The sequence below is a fragment of the Ictidomys tridecemlineatus genome, assembly GCF_052094955.1.
Source record: "Ictidomys tridecemlineatus isolate mIctTri1 chromosome 12 unlocalized genomic scaffold, mIctTri1.hap1 SUPER_12_unloc_5, whole genome shotgun sequence".
NCBI lineage: Eukaryota > Metazoa > Chordata > Mammalia > Rodentia > Sciuridae > Ictidomys > Ictidomys tridecemlineatus.
Genome location: NW_027520963.1, coordinates 273757 through 294298, shown reverse-complemented (window position 1 = coordinate 294298; position 20542 = coordinate 273757). Strand labels below are relative to the sequence as shown.

The 20542-nt window shown below is 50.5% G+C and overlaps 1 protein-coding gene across 1 annotated transcript in view; it reads left to right on the top strand.

Moving 5' to 3' along the window:
• The window catches only part of LOC144372333 (mitotic spindle assembly checkpoint protein MAD1-like), a 238839-nt gene that overhangs the window by 63098 nt on the left and 155199 nt on the right, over window positions 1–20542 (top strand). The window contains 1 exon segment of the mRNA XM_078035712.1: window positions 4468–4554. Within this exon segment, the coding sequence (XP_077891838.1) occupies window positions 4468–4554 (87 nt within the window).

Below are 20542 nucleotides of genomic sequence, written 5' to 3'. Positions count from 1 at the left end.
GACAGCATAGAACACTTACATTCTGTTTTTTTGTGTTTTTATTTAGCAGTGCATTTTGGAGATCTTTCATTTTAATATGTAGAAAGATTCTGCATTCTTTTGATTTTACACAGAAATTGTTGTATGGGTGGGTGAAGTTTATTTAATCAGTAACCCTGGACTTAGAATCCAGTGGTCCGAGTTCTCACTTCTCAGAGCTGAGCTGCATGGTATTGCTCTGGAAAGGTATCATGATTTTTCCTTCATTTCACATACGTTTCTGGAAGCCTGTGATTGCGCCAGTGAAAAAAAACAAACAAAATGTAAACTGTCTCTTCTTTTAGGGAGCTTTCATTGTAATTGAGGGAGAATGATGATAACCTGACAGGCAGAGTGGGTATCTGATGGTGGTGGGCTGCGGAAGGGATGCAGGGAGAAGCTGGGGGGTGGGGTCCACAGTTTCAGATAGGATGCTTGGGAGATCCAGCTGAAAACTTGGTGTCCTGTGACCTAGAGGTGGATGAAGGAGTGGGGTGTGTGGGTATCTAGGGGAAAGTATTCTGGAAAAGGGACATGAAGGTCCTGAGGCCGAGTGTGACCGTGCTGTTGGCTTTGGAAGGCAGCAAGTCTGAGAAGCAGCAGCTTGCCGCTCCCTCCTTCTCAGATAGTTGATGTGATTTTGTTTCCATTTGAAAATCCTTTTGAGGTGTGAGGGAGGGCCTTCCAGCCTTTGTTGCTGGCGGCCTTTGATCTTGGATGGGCCTGGAGGGAGGCATGGCAGGCCACTGTGCCTGAGAGAGCAACCAGCTCTGAACCGTCCACAGGGCTGGAGTGACCTTCTGTGCTGGAGGGAAATGGGTGCTCTGGAAGATTTGTCAGTGGCCTTGTCTATCAAGGCCTGGATGTTACAGAGCAACCCTGTACTCAAAGGGTGAGGTGGGCTAATGCCCTTTGTTGAGTCTCCTGAAGTCTGGGTAGCTATGACCTCAACACCAGACTGGGACCTCCTACTCAGGGAGGCAGTGACCACAGCCCCTGCAGGTGGCTCTGCCAGAGATGGCCCAGGGTGAAGCCACTGCACTGCTTAGAGTTAGTCTCTCCTCCCCAGGAAAGCAGTAGTTCCTCTCCTCAGTCCTGGGCACCCCATATCAGCCACATCAATGTCAGATCGGGGTGACCTGCATCCCTTTTCCCAAGCAGTTATGTTATATTATTGAGAAAAGTCTGGGCTGCCTGCAGGGGTTCGCAGCCCTCAGTTCTTGCCATTTCCTTGATTTTTAGCAAAAGTATTTGCTGTCTAATATTTTCCGTTCATTCCTGTTTTGGCATCCTTTTTGCAAAAACAAAAAGCCTATCTTGTTTGTGTTGTGTTCCCTCCTTTCTGTTTGGGCCCTGGCTGAAGCCCAGCCCCAGCAATATGGTGGTTATGCCCTGCGGGTTCCTATTTTTTGGAAAAAATATATAATAATAACACCTCGGGAGAAAGCTCAAGGCTTCTCATTTGGTTTTGTGGCTGTTGGTGCTTGATTCACTTTAGGCTTCGGTATCCTTTGGATCTGGTGTCTATCAGACTTGGGGGAACTGGCACTTAGGCTTCCAAAAGTGCTGTGGCATCTGCTATAGGACCCAAAAATAGCTGTGGCTGCAACTGCCTTTGCCTCAGGGGTAGAGCAGTGGGCATGATCCCCCAGCCCTCTTCTATTCTGCACACAGCTGAGTTTGCGTCAAAATTCAGCTGCAGATGGAACAAAAAGACTTTTTCCCTGAAAGCCCCCGTTAGGATGTGAAAGGCTTCGCAGCTGAAACTAGAGTTTTCCGCAGCAGGTGTCACAGCCTGGGCTGCAGTTGGAACTGTCACTTTCTTGTCATCTCTGTGTCGGAGGCTCCCGAGGCCTCAAATGCCTCCCACTTTGTAGTTGTGAAGTGCAAGTTTCAGAATGGACTGTCGGTGTTATTTTTAGGCCATAATGGCACCTGGCGTGACTCCTTCTAGTTACAAGCACTTAGCTAATCCCTGGAGCGCCCTGGGTAAGCATCTCTGAGTAGCTTTAACCACACACAGGTCAGGAGGCTTCCGGAAAATAAACACTCTTCCTGCCAGTTGGAGGTGTGTGGGCCCCTGGTCTTTGGTTTGAGATGCATGATGGCTGTGACTGTGCAGAAATCCTCCATGATCCACAGCTCAACGTGGACTCACCTCCTTACGTGGAGCTCAGGACAGGCGACAGGAGGCCAAGTTCTTCGCTCTCTTCTCCCAGCCCTGAGCTTGTTCTGAATCCAGGGCTTCTCGTGGTTTGTCTCCCTTCTTTTCTGTGTGCCCTTTTCTCTGCGCCCCTGTCTGGGCTTCTGCTGGGCTGAGCAGTGTGCACTTGGCACCCCCTATCGGCCAGGCTCCCTGCTCCCCAGCCTGGGAGCTTCTGGCGTCTTTCCTCACCTTCTGAGCCTGCTGTGGCTTTTCCTTCGTTTTTTGTTTGTACTCATATGTGTAGTACATGAATTCTCATTGTAAGCAGTTCACAGAGGCGCATGAAGTTAAAGACCCCTCAGCCTCGATCACTAGGCCCTGCTTGACATGGAAGTAAACTCCAGATAAACTTGGGGTGAAGCTCTCTAAGGGTGTTCCATACATCTTACTTATTTTCTGTGTACTTAGAAACATGAAGTTGTGCTTGTGGATTGGGTGTCTAGATGGAGTCACGCTGGGCCTGAGCCATTTCCTGAGTGTCTGTGCTACTGGCCCACTTGGGTGTGTCTTCTGCCGGAGCAGCCTCTCAATGTGGCTGGGCTGCTGTGACAAATTCACAGATGGGGCTCGGAGCAGGAGTTTATTCCTGTTGTTCTGGAGGCTGGTGTTCCGCCTCTGGTGAGGGCCCTTCCCACCTTGCAGATTGCTGCCTGTGCTGTGTCCTTGCATGGCCAGGAGAGAGAGACTGAGCAGTCTCTTGGTGTGTCTATCAGGATGCTGACCCCAGTGTGAGGCCCTCACTGTTCTGACCTCACCTAACCCTTATCACCTCCCCAAGGTCCCATCTCCAAATCCCATCCTGTGGGAATAGGGCTTCTGCATAGGAACTTCAGGAGGACAGAGTTCAGTCCTGAGTGTCTAAACCATGGTGAGGGTGGCTTACTTGTACCTTGCACTGCTAGGGCCCTGCCCATGGGGACCCCAGATACTCTGTGGCCCAGGGTGAGTGTCTCCCCCTATATAGTGTCTTCAGTGTTGGCCTGAGAAATGGCAGTAAGAAAGGCCACTGCTGTGGAGGGTGGCCAGCAGCACTCTCCTTGTAGCTTGTTGCAGGTTCTTCCTTGCATGGACAGCTGCTTTGCTGTAGCCAGAGTAATGGCCTCCATGATCCCTGCAGGGGCTCTTCATATTTACTTAGTGAGGTGGAGGGACACTTTGGGGGACAGAGCCATGGGTTGGCTCATACCACATGGCCCCATAAGCCCTGTGCTTGCTGTGGTGGGTGGAGAGGAAAGCAAGATGTGTCCTTGGCCTTGGGCTTGTGTGCCACCTACCATGCCATGTTGGGAGCTCTTGCTGTGCACTCCACATGTGTGTCATGCTACTCGTAAAGCTACCAAGAGTTCTGGGATATGTTCTTCTGTGTACTAGTCAGAAGATGTGGCTCACCTTAAGTTTAAGCTCATGGACCAAGTGGACTGTGGAAAGCCAGATGGCATCTCTGAATTTCCATTTCCTCATTGAAATATGGAAACATAAAGAATAGGACTGCTTTGCATCCACTGGGATAGTGAATCTGGAATAGTTCTGAGAATCATGCAGTAGCACGCGTGTGGGGCTGTGCCATTACTACTCTTGCTCTATTTTTTAAAAATATTTATTTTTTTTTAGCTTTAGGTGACACAATATCTTTATTTTATTTTTATTTATTTTTTTATGGATACAACACAATGCCTTTATTTTTATATGGTGTTGAGGATCGAACCCGGGTCCGCCCGTGTTAGGCGAACACTGTACCGCTGAGCCATAATCCCAGCCCCTTTATTTTATTTTTATGTGGTGCTGAAGGATCAAACCCAGTGCCTTATACATGCCAGGTGAGCGCGCTACTACTTGAGCCATGTCCCCAGCCCCTCATTACTACTCTTAACTCTGTGTGCATGCAGCTGTTTTGGAGGAAAAGCAAAGATAGGAGCTGTTGTGCATCATTTCCATGCCAGGAACTGGGCAGCACTTTGTGAATATCATTTCCTTGGCATGGTGACACCATTATGTGTCACCCTGTTTTTATAGGTGAAATAAAGCCAAGGCTTATGAAGGTAGCCTGCTGCTATTGCATGGCTGGTGGTGGGCTGTGGCTGGACTCGGGCTGTGGTTAGTGCTCTCTGCCTCACTCATGGGTCACATGATAGACTACTCATCCTGGTCTCTAAATGGCATGGTTTTGGACCTCTATTCCAGATGTGGAATTAGGCCCACTTCTGGGGACAGATGGAACTGAATGTGTGTTCTTTATCCCTCAGGACTCCAGAGGACCTCTCCAGATTTGTTGTTGAGCTGCAACAGCGAGAACTTGCCCTGAAGGAGAAGAACAGTGCCATTGCCAGCAGGTAGACCAGGTGTCTGGGGGGATGCATGTGTTCTGGGCACTTGGGCTTAGGCAGAGGGGTGCTCTCCTGTCTCACTGGGTAAAGTAGTCCATTTTCATTGCTATAGCAGTGTACCTGAGGCTGGGTACTTTTTAGAGAAAGAGGTATGCTTATAATTTTGGAGATCGAAAGGCCTGGCTTGGCTCTGGTGGGGACCTCATGGGTGGTAGGGCATATGTGTAATGGAGGAGCACTTTGCCACACAAGAAACCAGGAAGAGCATTGGGTGTGCTCCTTCTATGACAGCCCTCATGAGAACTTGCCAAGGGGTCCTGACAACTACCTTGATCCTTTCTGAGGACAGTACATGTGTAACCAGAAGACCTTCTGCTATGCTCTAACCCTAATACCGCTGCTCTGAGAAGTCCTGGGGAATAACTCAAACCACATGTGAGATGTGGCATTTGCGGGTGGCTTTTAGTTTGAGATGGTGGGGGATTGGAAGCTCCAAGTTCCCATAGTATGGTAGTGTGACTCCACTTGGGGTACTGTGACTGTTCTGACAACATGTACCTCTGGTTTCCTGGTGGCTTGGCTTTTTGACTTGGGGGTCCCTGCTTGGATCAGGACTATTCTCATCTTTCTAGCAGTGTGTGGGCTTGGAATGACCTTGTCATAGTGTAGAAACCTGGCCCCTGGGGATGCAAGTGTGTAGACTTGTGCCCTCATGGAAGACCTACAGAGTATGCCAACCATCTGAGGCCTTTGTAAGTGACAAAAATCTCGGCCAACTGGCTTGAGCATCGAGCACATTCTTTCTTAGCCCCAAAGGAGGCCCAGAGATGGGTGGCTACAGGACCTCATCCCAGGGCCTGGTGTTGGGTTTTTTCCTCCTGACACCAAATTTGTGTTCTTTTCTGCTTCTCCAGTCTTGACACCACCTCAGTGTCTTATGATTCAGTTCAGTTTCAACATTTCTTAGAATTTGCAGGTTTATGCAGATGCCAGTCCTTTTATCTAGTTCCCAGGTTACCTACTCTGTCCAATTACAAATTCAGGGAGCTCCATGATCCCCTCTTTAGTTTTTTTTTCTTTGTTCTTTTTAGATATACATGACAGTAGAATGCATTTTGACATATTATACATACATAGAGTCTGACTTATTCCAGTGGCTTGCTAGAGCTCAGGAAAGTGCCTTATTTACTATCCTGATCCAGCTCAGGCAGAGCCACATGGGAGGGTGCATGGGGCAGGAGTCAGGTGCTGAGCTTCCTTGCTTTCACCAGCTGTGCCCCTTCTGTGGTCACCAACCTAGAAGCTCCCGAATCTTGCTGTTTAAGAGTTTCCTCAACCCAGTCTTTAGTCCTCCTCTCCAGGCTGGTGAGTGGGGCTGAGAGTTCTCAGCTCTAATCACTGGTCTTTCTGTGCTCATCCCCATCCTAGTTAAGTAGGGGCCTGTCCTAGTCACCTTATTAGTAGAAACCCAAATCCTTACTAAGAAAGGACTTCCTGCCACCCAGAAGATCCCAAGAGTTTTAGAAAGATCCCAAGAGTTTTGCCAGAAACTGAGTCAAAGGCCAGAATAACGGGTTGCCCTGCTTTTTATGGTCCGTTTGTTTGCCAGCTGTCTGGTCAGGCTGGTTTCTCTTATGGCCTTGAAGTTCCTGCCCAGGTTTGGGTGTCAGGAGACAGAAAGGTGAGGCCTCTTTCTTGGGTCTTTTTGGAACAAGGAAATCTTTCTAGGACTGCTATCCAGCAGATGCCCCTCACTGGCCAAAACTGGGCTGTGTGCCTGTCCTAGACCAGTCAGTGATAGAAAAGATGGAGTTCCACCATGAGCTAGGAGTTGTCTGGTTTGTGCTTACATCTAGCGGGTGTAAAACCACATGGGACTGGGCTCCTGCCTTGAGCAGAGCCACAGGGAGAAGTTGCAGCAGTGACCATGGTGTGAGGCCTGGGTGTCCTGGTGGACTGACTGCTTGGCAGGTGAGTCTGTGAGGAGAGCCTGGAGCTAGCCTCTTCACCATTGATTATTAAACCTCAGTCTTGTCCTCCTGTGCAGATGTGTTTTAATAATTTATTAGTAGCCAGAAGGAAGGGTTTCTTATTTTGGGGACTGATGTCACTTTGAAAATCAGCTTTTAGAAGCATTTGGTTATGTTGGACATAATAACATCAATTACTTTAAAAAGCTCAAATGATAAAGATTGCCTTTTGCTTTCAAAGCCACTGTCAGATGAAACAGGCATGAAAAGTGATTTGGAATTAAAGCTTTAACACTTTGCTCTTCCATCTTCTTCATTTCACTCCACGAAACAGAATGGACTGTTAAGGGAAGGGCACTCGCTGGCATCCTTCTCCTGCCAGCCATGAGGCACTTTTCTACTTTGACCAGTAGCCACAAGTTCACGTATCTACCCAGAGAGCCATGAAAGGTGGGGAGGCATCTGCATATAGCACAACACCACCTCTGTTTGTGGATGTGAATGGGGATTTTCTTTTCGATCAGTTTGGGATGGTGTCTGTGTCTCAGGAAGCAGCTTGTGCCATAGGTAGGTGGTCTGCAGACTTCTGGCCCACTGTCCACCTCCCAGGAGGTGCCCTAAGTTCCTCTGAGAGTCAGTGCACCCTGTGGAGATGTGAGCCTCAGGGCACCCTGTGGAAGTGCCCAGTGCTCCATGCTTATCTGTAGAGTGAGTGCTGTGTTGCCTTTGTGGTGGTGTTTCAGGGAAGGGACATGAGGCCCCACAGCTGTCCCAGCCTTGCTTGGAATGTTTTTTGAGGATTGACTTATTTTTGTGGGTTGGCCTTTTATGCTGCGGCTTCACGTGGGACATGTGATATGGCCCCTAGCCCAGTGTTAGCTATGAATGGGGCTGGCGAGCACCTTGTTGCCTGGCTTGATCTGTGTGCCAAGAACCATGCTGTTGGGATGGATGGGGAGAAGGATGTGGGTAGCCATCAGGTGTTGAGGCTGCCACTCTGATGGGGGTGGACAGTTCCCCATGGGGGTGACCTGGGACCTCTGGTACTCAGGAGATAGAACTGAGACCCTACATGCTGAGACTTGTGTACTGGGGCTGAGAGGTCCTGCCTTTTTGTTTATTCACAGATCATAAAGCAAAGGTGGCAGGGTGGCACTGGCCTTGGTTGTTGAGATGGATTCCTCCAGCTTTGGCCTCTGCCCTCATGTTCTGAGCTGACTGTGTTAGCCTTAGGTGGAAGGTGTCCATTGTATTTATGGAGACCTTGTAAGACTGGTATGTTTCCATGGATCTCTTAAAGGCAATTTGATAAAAATTCAGATGGTGAGAAGGAGGTAATGTGGTAGAGTCAGACAGATGCCAGGCAAGTGCCCAGCAGGTGGTCATAGGTTCTGGAAAGGGCTTTTTGGGGTGTGCTTTGTCTCCTTGCGTGATGTGTAGTCATTGCAGAGCCGACACATGGTCCACCTGAGACTACAGTGTCATGGGGTGTGATTGTGTCCACATGCTTCCCATGGCTGTGCAGACCAGTGGCCTGGGCTCCCGTCGTCATGCAGGTGTTCTTACCCACTCTTGCCACCAAGCCATCGATTGTGTCCTCCTTGTGAATTGAACATTTATTCCTCTCATTTTAGTAGCTTTTTAATATGCCATTTTGTGGCTACCCTGTACTTCACGGGCCCACTGCTGGGTGTTTTTCTTCTTCCTCCTTATCTGCCCCCTTTCTGGATTTTAAATGCTGCTGTCATAGACTTTTTTAAAAAAATATTTATTTATTTTTTTTAGTTTTAGATGGACACAGTATCTTTATTTTATTTATTTATATTTGGTGCTGGGGATTGAATCCAGTGCCTCCCATATGCTAGGCAAGTGCTCTATCCCTGAGCTACAATCCCAGCCCTGTCATAGACTTTTGTAGCATGGTCCTTAATTCTTTATGATGAATTCCTGCAGTGGGACAGTTAGTGGCATGCAGATCTCCAGGAGCTTGGCCTTCAGAAGACAAATGTTGCGCATCACCCCATGCGTTGCTCTGCCAAGAGCAGCAGAAACCCTTCATTCCTGAGCAGCACTCACCTGGGTGTCTTAGTTTTCCTCCTTTGCCGATCTGACAGAAGACTGCTACTTCCTGTGTGTGCTGTCTCAGTAACGTGGTGTCTGTCACTGCGAAGCTGGAAATCAGAGAGTGAGTCAGCGGGTCCTCCAGGTCCCTCTCCTACCTGAGGTTTCACTGTGCTGCGGTAGTTCAGGCTTCTGTTGGCCTCTGGGTAGTTATGTAATAGACTTTGGCCTGTTTCCGGGCAGAGCTGTGACTCTCCCAGCAGGAAGAATTCTGAGTAGGGTCGGCCACTAAGCACGGCTCTGACCTGAGCTCTGTATGAATGAGGTGTAGGGACATTGAACATCCTGCACTAATGGATGCTGAGGGAAGATCAAATGATGTTGTACCCCAGAGCCACCTGCTGGCTGCCAGCCAGCTAGGAATGAGAAAGTATTTCTAGCATTGAGCCACATGTGGCTTCTGGCTGCTGTACTGGTACAGCACGATTCTGAACTCTACACTGGACTGAAATCATTATTACTATTTTTTTTTGTGGTGATGGGCATATAACCTAGGGCTTCTGTTTGCTGCCACTGAGTTACACCCCCAGTCCTTTTTTATTTCTTATTTAGAGAGAGGGTTTCCCTAAGTTGCCCATGCTGGCCTTGAACTTGCAGTCCTCCTGCTTTAGCCTGTTGACTTCTGGGATTGCAGGTGTGCACCACCGTGGAATTCTGTCTCTTAGTGTTCTGAGTCCACAGAGCTGGGGTCTGGAAAGCTTGATGGTGGGGCTTGTGCTTCCTTTTGATCATGTCTGCCATTGAAGGGACAGGAAGCTTTATGAGTCCTTCTACATGGCAGGAGGTGGGAAGGTGCTACTTGGAGTAGATGTGGATTTACTTCGGTGCACTTCCTTATCTCAAAAGGGAGTGTCTGTCTGTAGGGCTGTTCTGAGGGCTGTGTACCTGGTGCCTCATGGCTGTCAGTGATCATGTGGCAAAGAAAGGTCCTTTGGCTGGCTGTGCAGCCAGGGGTTGAGGTAGATTCTTACTCTGCAGAGCAAGGGCAACATGTTCATACACACCTCATAAGGCTTTTGTGCTCTGGCAGTAGGAAGTGCTTTAAGGAGATCTGAGTGTTCATTTCCATGTGAGTCCTGTCATGAACCACCAGTCCAGGCCCACTCTGTTTTTCTTTTCTTCTCCATCTTTGGACACGTTGCTCAGGGGCCCTACAATCATGGATGTGAATGGGTCTCCAGGGCCTGTCTCAGAACCCTCTTCCTCTTTGGGTGGAATCTGATTATAGTGAAGGAGCCTTGCTCTTTTTGCTGTCCTTGTCTTGGTTTTGGTTCTTGGAGTCTGATAACATCCTTCCTAGTTATGGGGCTGGGGACAGGTGAGTCATTTAGAATGAGTGGTCAGGTCTGGATGCATCCTCTGCTTACTGTCCTTGCACAGAGCTCCCCAAGGGCTATCCTGGAGCACCCTCTGCCCTTGCTGGGGCTTGCTAGTGTCCAGGGGTCCCAGGGGCCCAGACCTGACTACATACCCCCTGGCTCTGCTGGCGAGCAGGAGGCTGACTGTGGCCATGCTAGTCATTGTTCAGACCCTGAAGGGTGACAGGTTGCTGTGCTCTGGAGAATGTTGAACCACTAAGATTGGGAAATTTGTGCAGGAATTCTAGGGATCTTGCTACTTGGGGGTTCTCTCCTTTCCTAGAAATGACGGTTATGGTTTGAAGAGGGGTGGTGGAGGGAACAGGGCCTCTCAGGGCCTGCCACAGTCCATGGTTCTGCTTCCTGTCTGTAATCATGATGATGACGAGGGTGATTATGAGAGCAATCAGTATCGATGGCATTTGCCTGAACGAAGTCTGTGCCAAGTGCTTCCCGTGCAGCATCTGACTTGAACCTTAAAGACAGCTCTGGAGCAGTCACATTGATAAACCCCGGCTTGCAGATGTGACACTTGAATGTTGGGTTGATGTGCTAGGAAGTAGTGGAGACAAGACTTGAACACAAGCCCGTTTTCTCCAGAGCTCATGTCTCAGGTCCCTGAGCAGCACCCATATACCATCCAGACCCTTTTTACTTGAGGGTGGGACCCAGGTTCCTGAACACTGTTCAGATAGGCTGCCCAGGTTCCTGAACAGCACCTGGCATGTACCATCCAGGCCCTTGTGACTTGTTTCTCTACCTCACTGGGGCCTGGGGTGATGAATCCTGTGCACTCAGTGTTGTCCAGCTGGGCTGAAGCCTTGGTCACCTTCCTCAATTCTGATTTAAGGCAGAGCTGGCTCTAAGGCCAAGTGGAGAGAAGCAACCGAGGATGGTGGACACAGGGAGCTGGTACCTGCCTATCTGTTTTGGCCACTCCAGCTAGCTGGGTCAGGCACTTGGGGCTCAAGAGCCTTTGTCCCATCAGCCATCAAGTATTGCCTGCTCTGCCCCAGACTTGCACTCACTGGGATGGCTGCAGTTTGGAAGGTCATGTCTTTCTGCCTCTGTAGAAGAGCCTTTAATTGTAGTTACCAGGGTGACTAGGCTGGAAGCACCTGTATTGCTGTCCCTCCTAGGTGTCCATAGAGCCTCCTGATCCTGGGATGGGCTGAGCTGGTATACTTGCTTTGGGGCCACCTTCCCCTGGGGCCACCTCCCTGCCCCTCCCTGGGGCCTGGGCCCAGGCAGCATGTGGAGGAGATGTGTTCTTATGTAGCAGAGAGACTAGAGTAAATCAGTGGAAGGTTGTCATCCCCTCCACATCGCAGACTACCTGACTAGGCACTGGTTTCTGTGTTGCCTAGAGTAAGTTAAGGTCATCATAGTCATAATACTGTTCCCCCCTGCCCCACCCAGTGGTACTTACTGGAAATAGAATTCCCAGAGCTCTATTGCTGAGATACATCTCCAGTCCTTTTTATTTTTATTTGAGATAGGCTCTTACTGAGTCACCAAGGCTAGTCTTGAATTTGCGATCCTCCTGCCTCAGCCTCTTGAGTAGCTAGGATTATAGGCGTGCCCGGCTTATAGCCATAATTCTTTTTTTTTTTTTTTTTTTTTTAGAGAGAGAGAGAGAGAGAGAGAGAGAGAGAGAGAGAATTTTTTATTCATTTCTTAGTTCTCGGCAGACACAACATCTTTGTTGGTATGTGGTGCTGAGGATCGAACCCGGGCCGCACGCATGCCAGGTGAGCGTGCTACTGCTTGAGCCATGTCCCCAGCCCCAAATCTTTTTTTTTAAAAATATTTTATTTACATTTTAGTTTTCGGCAGACACAACATCTTTGTATGTGGTGCTGAGGATTGAACCTGGCCGCACCCATGCCAGAAGAGCACGCTACCGCTTGAGCCACATCCCTAGCCGCAGCCATAATTCTTAATATGGCTCTTCAACTATTCTTTGTTCAAAGTAGTTAAGCCATCCTTTTAAACTGTCTTGTAGTTTAACGAGACCATGTCACCTTTGTCAGTCGATGTCTCCATGAGTTATGATGCTCTCAAGCTGTTCAGAGTCAGCAAAGCCAGTGATAGGCACATGAGATTCAGAGTGCTGGGCTGCATGCTCTGAGCATTGAGTGGGGGTCACGTTGTACCTGCGGTGATGGTGAGCAGTTCCCACTGACTCCACACATGGGCTGCCTGTGTTCGAATCTTAGCACTTTGTCCTTGGACAATTTAATCAGCCTTTCCCTGCCTCTCAGAATGGCGATGGTGAGGGTGGCTCTGGTGGGGTTGTGAGGGTGAAGTTCCCTCTACAGGATACAGCCTGGGGCTTGGTGCAGCAGGCAAGCTGTTGGCTCGTTGCTATGGTAGTCTTTTGCTGTCTTCAGTGTTTGAGGAACCGAGTGTTTGGGGTATAGAACTGGGAGTACCCAGTGGGTGGCACAGGCAACAAGGTACATCAATGTGTGTGGCCAGCAGCAGTGTCAGGTTGGGTGATGGGTACATATCAGGTGGGGAGGGTAGGATTTCCTTTGGGAGATATGGTGGGTGAGAACAGAGTCAGTGATGTCGTGGCCTGGAGTGCCTCCCACAGCTGCTGCCTGCCAGGTCTCATGCTCATCAAACCAGTTTCTGTCTTGGCACAGGCTAGCACCTTGGATCGTCAAGGACATAGACAAGAGGCCTTCATGGTGTCCATTTGGCTTTTGATAGCACTTAATGTAAATTGACTTCTGCAGAAGGTGTTAGGCTAGCTTGTCTCTGACGGGTTGTTTTCATGTGTCCTCAAAGATACTCCCCTGCCCCCCAACCATACCTGTTTTAGAGACACAGTGGTACTTGCTCCCCATGGGCTCTGTACCAGTTCTTGATGGTGCCAGGCCAAGCTCTTACATGAGATGCTGGTCTTGAGTCCCAACTATTGAGCCAGAGACCTGCTGTGAACCCAGGGAGGACCACCCAAGAAGCCTACACCTCCCCTCTCCAGGATGTGGCAAGGAAATGACTCAGCAGACGGGGCTTTCTCTCCACCTGTGACTTGGCATGCTGATAGCCATCCCTGTGCTGACTGTTGCCAGGCGCCTCCTGGAGTCTGGAGATTAAGCCTGGCTGGCTCTCTCTCCTGTTGCTTTAGTGCAGGTGCTGGGAATATGATCCCTTTTGTATTTTTGATACTTAGCACAGGCTGGCCCCTGCTCAGTTGCTTCTGAATGAAGGAAGAGTCATTGACTTATGCTCCTGCCCCAGAGAGATGCTATCCCACACCCTTGGTTTCTATGTTGCTACCTTTATCTATAGTGGCCCAGTCACCACAGGCCCCTGGCACCCTATCCCTGGTGTCTGCCCTGATGGTCCAGTCCCCACAGGCCTCCAGCATTTAATCTTTCCAGGTCTGGGGCCCATGGTTCCCTCTGTTGGCACTGATAGCCAGGTCCCCTCAGGCCACTGGCATCCCATCCTTCCTGGGGTTCATGGGTTCTCCGTCTCGTGGAAACACATGCTCCTGGAGAATGAAGCACATGCTCCTGAAGAATGTACGCTAGGCTTCTGTCACCACTTTTCTTTGGAATGACAAGAATCTGTGACTCTGTTTTCTACATTTGCCCTCTCTACCACTTACTTTCCATGCAACTGTCTGAGGGAACCTTTATTTTTATTTTTTTGAGAGAGTGAGAGGAGAGAGAGAGAATTTTTAATATTTATCTTTTAGTTCTCGGCGGACACAGCATCTTTGTTGGTATGTGGTGCTGAGGATCGAACCCGGGCCGCAGGCATGCCAGGCGAGCGCGCTACCGCTTGAGCCACATCCCCAGCCCCTGAGGGACCCTTTAAAAGTCAAGGTGTGTTATCCCCACAACTAAGCCCTTCTCTGGCTCCCAGGGCTCTTAGTGGGGAGCACAGGTTTTGCGTGGGCACACTACCTCCTGGCACTGCCGACCCCTCTCATTCCCCATTTCTTCCACACTGCTCTCCTTACTCTCTGGACACGTGCCCCACCTTGACTCTGCCTTCCCAACCTGTCTCCCCTAATTATACTTACGCTCTTTAGCTCTTAGCTTTTTATTTCCTCTGTGTCCTTTGCAGATCTCATCTAGACGACGCTTTTCATTAGATTGTATGTTATGTAATTAAGTTTGCCTTCCTTTTATGTTTGTCTAACTTGCCTCCCTTGGACTAGGGCCATTCCTGAGTCATCTTACTCACTGTGACTCTGGTGAGAATGTAGTCCTGGCCCATGGTCCATATTCAGTGCAGAGTGAGCCATTGAGATGACAAAAGTGAATGGTCTGACTGTTCTTCCTGACGTATGGGCCTTCAACTTTGTCCCTTCCTTGACTATTCTGGCCTTTCTCCCATCCCCACCCAAGCCATCAGGAAGTCATTTGGGTTCTGTTGGTGGAGGGGTACACTACCTGCCCTGCAGCCCTTTGTCAGCTTCTGGTGGCCTCCTCCTGAGCTGCTCTGTGCTCAGCAGAGGGTCCTGCAATAGCAGCAGCAGCAGCAGCAGCAGCAGCAAGGGGGCTCATGGGTCATCCCCCTCTCACTCCCTAGGCCGACAGCCATGACACATCCTCTGATTCTTCATGGCACTGTGACCTCTGCCCTCACCTGCTGGTCCCTTCAGCCTTTCTGATTCTGTCTATAGTTATATTGGTCTAGAGTGTGCTGACCCTGTCCCTGCCTTGGGGCTTCTGCCCTGGCTCACTTTCTTGGGGGTCTCTGCTCAGGCATTAGCTTGTTGGAGACCCGTGTGTGTATTTTCCCAGTTAGAATGGGAACTCGGGGTGTGCAGCACTGTGCTCACTGGGCCCCTGTGCCTAATCCATGCCCAAGAGAGATTTGTTGGGTGACTAAATGAACATCTACTCTTCTCCCAGGGGTCCCATAGCTCTATGAGAGTGAGGGTGACCCTTTGGGTTCCTGTATGGCCGACCTTGTTAAAGTGGCTGTGGGCTGTGGGGTCATCCACTCTCCTCCTCCTGCTTTGCCCACTCTTCCTCCTCCCAGCTGCTGGATGGCCTGTTCTGGTCAGCAGCTGAGGTTGTTTGTGGGTTGGCACCTTGTGTCTCCTGTGGCTGGCCTGCACTGGCCTCTGTGGCTCCTTTCCTTTTTGTAGCATCTCTCAGCTCTCAGCTACCCACTGCCTGTTTGCTCCAGCCTGTTTGTTCCTCTGGTGGCTGGTGAATGGTTAGAACTACTAGCGTGGTGTCCTGCTTGAGAATGTGCTTTCCTGCTTTACTTTGTGCTTTGGTGACGAGTTGTCTCATTTCCCCTCAGATGCACCTGGGAAACTGCTTCTGCTCTGGTCTGTGGCTGTGCCCAAGAGGAAGGGCCCAGTGTCCTGTTTCGTAAGGGCTTTGCTGTCCACTTGGCCTCTTGGAATTTTGGGGGGAAGACATGAAACAAAATAGCAAGTAGCATCAGAGGTGAAGATAGCAACTGGGCGACTTGGCCCTGGTCTCGCCTCGTGCAGTGCCAAAGCTCATGTGACATCTGATGGTTCTGAGTTGGCTGTCTTATGGGGAAGCACCTACTGCTGTTAGCTTTAGCTAGGGTCTTCTAGAACTGCCAGTTCCTGGGGTGCAGTCAGGCTTGGAGGCCCAGGTTGTGTAAAGATGTGAGGGCCACTCCTGGGAGTGAGGCTTGGGCTCTGGTGCTGCCCACTTCCTGGTAGTAGACTCTGTGATCCCCTCCTAGGAAGCTGAGGGAGCTCCAGCAGGTAGTGGAGACCTGTGTGATCCTTTTCTGTCCTGCTCCTTTCCTGGCCCTTGTCATTGGCGCTGCAGTAGGTAAGACCAGGGCTGTATTTGCCTAGTCTATTTTGCACCTGGGCTGACTGATGCTAGGCCTGTCTCCCAGGAGCTACCTGGACAGTGACTGATTTGCTTGCTCCGTGTGGCAGTGTTAGCTTCCCAGGTCAGATTGCTCTGGGACCAGTGGCGGCCTCGAGTGCAGAATGCAGCTCGGGCTTAGTGGTGCCCAGCCTGATGAACTAGCCAGGTTTGGGACTCAGGTGAGGGCCCTGCAGGCCCTGTCTTTCCCAGGATGGGGTTAGAGTGTGGCCATTGAGCACGGCACCTGGCCTCCTTCAGGAACTCAGTGATGCAGCTTTTGTCAGTCTCAGTATACCCTTGGGAGAGTCATCTTTTCTGGTTGGTTTCCTCTGCTGTAGGACAGACCCAGTGACCGACTGTCCCCATGCCTGCTGTCTTGCATCACACACATTTATATTGTCTCCTTAGCATATTGAGTGTCCCATGGCTGCATTGCTCAAGGGAACATGAGGAGCAGCCACACCTGTGTGGTCCCACCTGGTGGCTGTGGCAGGGCTGCTGCCTCCCAACATCCAGACTGCAAGGTGCTGCACACCCTGGGTTCCTGGCCTGTCACTGTAGTCTGCCTGTCCTCTTGATTCTCTAGCCCCTCTCTTCTTGCTGAAGGCTTTTGGCAAGAAAAGAGAGCCCAGTAGCACTATCCCAGTAGCTGGCTGTGTGGCGGAGGTGGACCTTCCTTAGGCCTCAATGTGGAGCAGTTTGGAAGAGTGCTGGCACCTGCTTGCAGTGCTCAGATTGGACGTGAGATGGTGCCTGCAGCATTCGAAGCTACTTCTGTTCTCTCCCAGCAAGAGCCTCTTTCCATGGCCTCCCAGCAAGGGGGTTGGTATCAAGCCTCTACATTTTGTCAATTGGAGGGAGCAGAAAGTCCTCGAGGTGAGTGGACCTCTGTCTTACGGGCCTCCCTGGGATTATTCTCACTGCCATCCTGTGCTGTGCCTTCTTGGTCCTCTAGTGCTTTCTTGGTCAGTGCTAGTCAAGTGCAGGGTGGGGGCAACATGGACCTGGGGCTTATGTTGCCTACTCTTTAGGTAGGAGGGGCTGTGACCCTGTATAGTGGCAAGCCTCTCCTTGACTTCGTCATAGGTTCTATCTGAGTTGTCTTCCTGTTACAGCCTGTAGCTGTCTGTTTCTAAGCGTGAGATCAAGCCCAGGTCCCATCTAAGAGAGAGTCAAGCTAATCCCAGGCTCCAGAGCAAAATGTAGGCTCATCAACACCCTTGGCGGGATTCATGTCCATGTGGCCTGGCCCATGGACAAGCCCTACCGGTGGTTTGGCACTGGGGATGGGGTCTGTTTGGATGAGCTGTGAGGTCGAGGCTTATCCTGGGTTGGCCTCCGTAGGGGTGGAGGTCAGCTGTGGGCTGGGGTTGGGCCCTGTGTATGATGGGTGGATGCACGTGCTTCTTTTCAGGGCAGGGGCACTGCCCTCCTGTGACTGGGTGGGTTCCACTCTCTGTCGTCCTGGGAGCAGAGGTGGCCAGGGTTCCTGAGCCTGCCACCTCAGCCAGCTCCTGTTCTGTCTCCTTGGCAAGGCAAAATGCCATTAATATTTCACACTCAGACTGTTGCTTTGCATGTTTTGCATTTCCATATTTAAAATGGCATTTACATATTCATGGCTTTTTAAATAAGTTCTTATTGTTAAGGGATGTGGAAGTGGATAAAATGTGAAACTCCCCCTTTTATTCAAGCACTGGAAAAAATTCATCCCATAGCGCAGTCACTTTCAAAGTGGTTAGTTCTGTCGCAGTTGCCATAGAAAATTATCCTGGGAGCCATTGTGTCCTGCCCTGCTCAAGTGCAGAGGCTGGTGGTGCCCCCAATGTTCCCCACCTGCAGCTGGGCTCTAAGACTTGTCAAGCCTCAGGGCTTCTCCTGGTGTGGACCTTGCCCCCTGCTTGGACTTAGGGATAGGAGTTGCCCATGCCACCCCTTTCCCTTCTTTTGGACAAAAAAGTCCAAGGCAGATAAAGCTTATCATTTTGAAAGTGGTGATGCCAACACTTCCTTTCTCCTCCTGGTGGTTGTTGTTAGAGGTGCTTCTGTCACCAGTTGTCCCTGCACTGGCTACAGACCCCCCTTGCTCTGCTGCCACCAGCTGGGGCTTTGAAAGATCAGGCAGCCTCCATGCCATGATCCTCTTTTTTAGAAGGGAGAGGAACCTGCTCCCCTCTCCCTGCAGCATCCTTCTGAGGGCCATGGGTCAGGACAGGCTGGGGCTTCTCAAGCAGCTGCTAGTATTATCTCTGGGTGCCAACCGAGCCTTGCCCTTTGGTGTTTGCCAGGTGAGGAGCTTGACATTTGTGGATTGCCTCCAGCTTGGATCTTGTGTGGGTCAAGCACAAGTCAGGGAGTGACTAGGTACCTCAGGACAGAAGCTGAGAGGCCTTGAACCTGCAGAAACATGTTGCGGTCTCCTGGCTGGTGGGTGGAGCATGGCAAGAGGTAGGTGCTTTAGAGTTTGAGCAATGGAGGATGTCAAACCAGAAGAGTCCTCAGAGAACCCAGAGGACAGACCAAAGCACAGGGAAGAGACTCCACCTACATCATGGATGTAATCAGACCTGGAATGCAGATTTTCCCTGATCTCTAGATTGATTTTATTTATTTTTTAAACATGAAGTTATTTTTTGTTGTCTCAAATATTAACCCACAACACCTTGGAGGCCATAGAAAACAAAAAGGTAAGTTTGTCTGTGTTAAAAATTTAAAGAAGCTGCAGCAAGAAGCACTACGTGCAAAGTGAAAAATCAAGCTGTGTAGTCTGTTTTTGAAATTGTCTTCAGCTCTTTCAGCTGCAGTTATAACCATAAGATAGGTTTGCTGTGTCTTTGGGGATCATTGGAATATAGGGCACAGTGCTGGGCTCTTGAAGGACCCCCATGGAGCAGTGTTACCTTCTCACCACCAGAAGCTAGTAAGTGCTGCTGGTTTTTGTCTCATGTGGCCTACAGTGCTAGGGTGGGGATAGGGAGTTGGCTTCCTCCAGGCACTAGGTGTCTGGTACACTAGGGGATAAACACTGGCTTCCAAGCTGCTGTCACATCCTCTGAGCAGAGAACCTGGTACTGGCTTGTCCTACAGCACCCCTTTCCATCCTGCCTGGATGTGCAGGCATGCTTCCTTACCTGGCTCGTAGGGTTCTCGGGAATCTGACCTCCCAGGGCCGGGACCCCAGTGGGCCAGAGCAAGAGGAGGCAGCCATGCTGGTCAAAGATAGAAGGAGTGCCTCCGTGCTGGGCCTGGGACAGGCAGCTCACCCTGCTTGGCAGCCTTGGATGCAGACCTCTGCCTGGAGGCAAGATTGTCCCTTGTGACCCAGGATGTCTGGAGCTGAGGCTGGAGCAGGGTGGGTCAGAGGCAGGCACATTATGGGGTGGGGTGCTGCTGTGGTGGTTCGCAGGCTAGGGCCATCATGTGGGAGAAATCAGCTGTCTTTAGAGGTGCTGCGTGCTCCAGGTTCCTGGAACCTTTCTTCTTGAGATCCTGTTTGGATGTGGCTCCTGGTCCTCTCTCGATCTGCATAGCACTGACCATGCTCTCCGGCAGATAGGCTAAGCCAGATCGTTCTTCCCCTGCTGCTTGGTTCCTTCTGTACTGCAGTGTTGACTTTGAGAGTCCGGGGGCTGGGCCTGCCATGACTGGGCTCTAGGGCTTCTTTCTGAATGTGGAATCTGAGATGAGAAGTGCTTCTGGACACTTTGCTGCTGCTTCATCTGGAAAACCAGGTCAAGCCTGTTGAGGAAGGGAGGGTCGTGGAGGCTGCTGGCACCAAGTAGTGCTCAGGGAATAGCAGCTGTTGTTACCAGAGGAGCAGGTGTGTAGTCCTTGCCACTGGTCCCAGGCTGGCTCTGGATCCCACTTGTCTCTCTTGGCCTTAGTTTCCCTGCGTGCAACAAAGGTTTCATCCCAGCCTCTGTTGGTTTCTTTGAAGGTTAAGAGCAGCTCTGTAGGAGGTATGGGTCACATCAGTAGTTGGCATTCAGCTGGATCAGTGACTAGGGTGGGTTTTTTGGAGTGGAGGTAGGGCCAGCTGCACAGCTGCCGTGCCAGAAGACTAGCTATGGACAAGACCTTCCCGATCTCATGCTACAGACTTTATGTGTCTATGTCCCCTCCATGTGATGTTCTTTCCTTCAGTTTTGTCAGTAAAATCTTTTTTTTTTTCACCCTCTGCTTGCTGGAGCCTCCTTCTCTTGTCCCATGTGCTTAGGATCTGCCCGCACACACATCTGTGGCTGGGCTTTGCAGTCAGTATGTGCCTGGTCGCTAGAAATGTCAGGTAGCGTGGGGTCTGGACAGAGACTGTGCAATAGGACAGACTTGTCCAGTGTGCCTGAGGGGAAGAGTGCTTTCCCCTGGGGAGGAGATGTCCCCTTTTTTGGGACTTGTGCAAAACTCAGCCCCTTCTGACTGACTGTAAAACTTTAAAAAAAAAAATTAAGCTGTGGTGTGTTTCTGCCCGGTCCCATGACAGCTACTGCATCTTTGGTTGCTCTGTGCATTGATCTCAGCCTCAAGCTTCTGGGTACTGTGGCCTGGGGTTAGAGCACAGCACGGGGTGTGGTCCTGGGCTCTCAGCTGTGTGACATAGGTCTCCTGTTGCTCTGTGATCAGGAACCAGCAACAGTATCTGACACAAAGAAACTTAAAGGACAGCTGGCATCATAACTGTGGTCATCATGGCCTCGGGTGGCTGCCC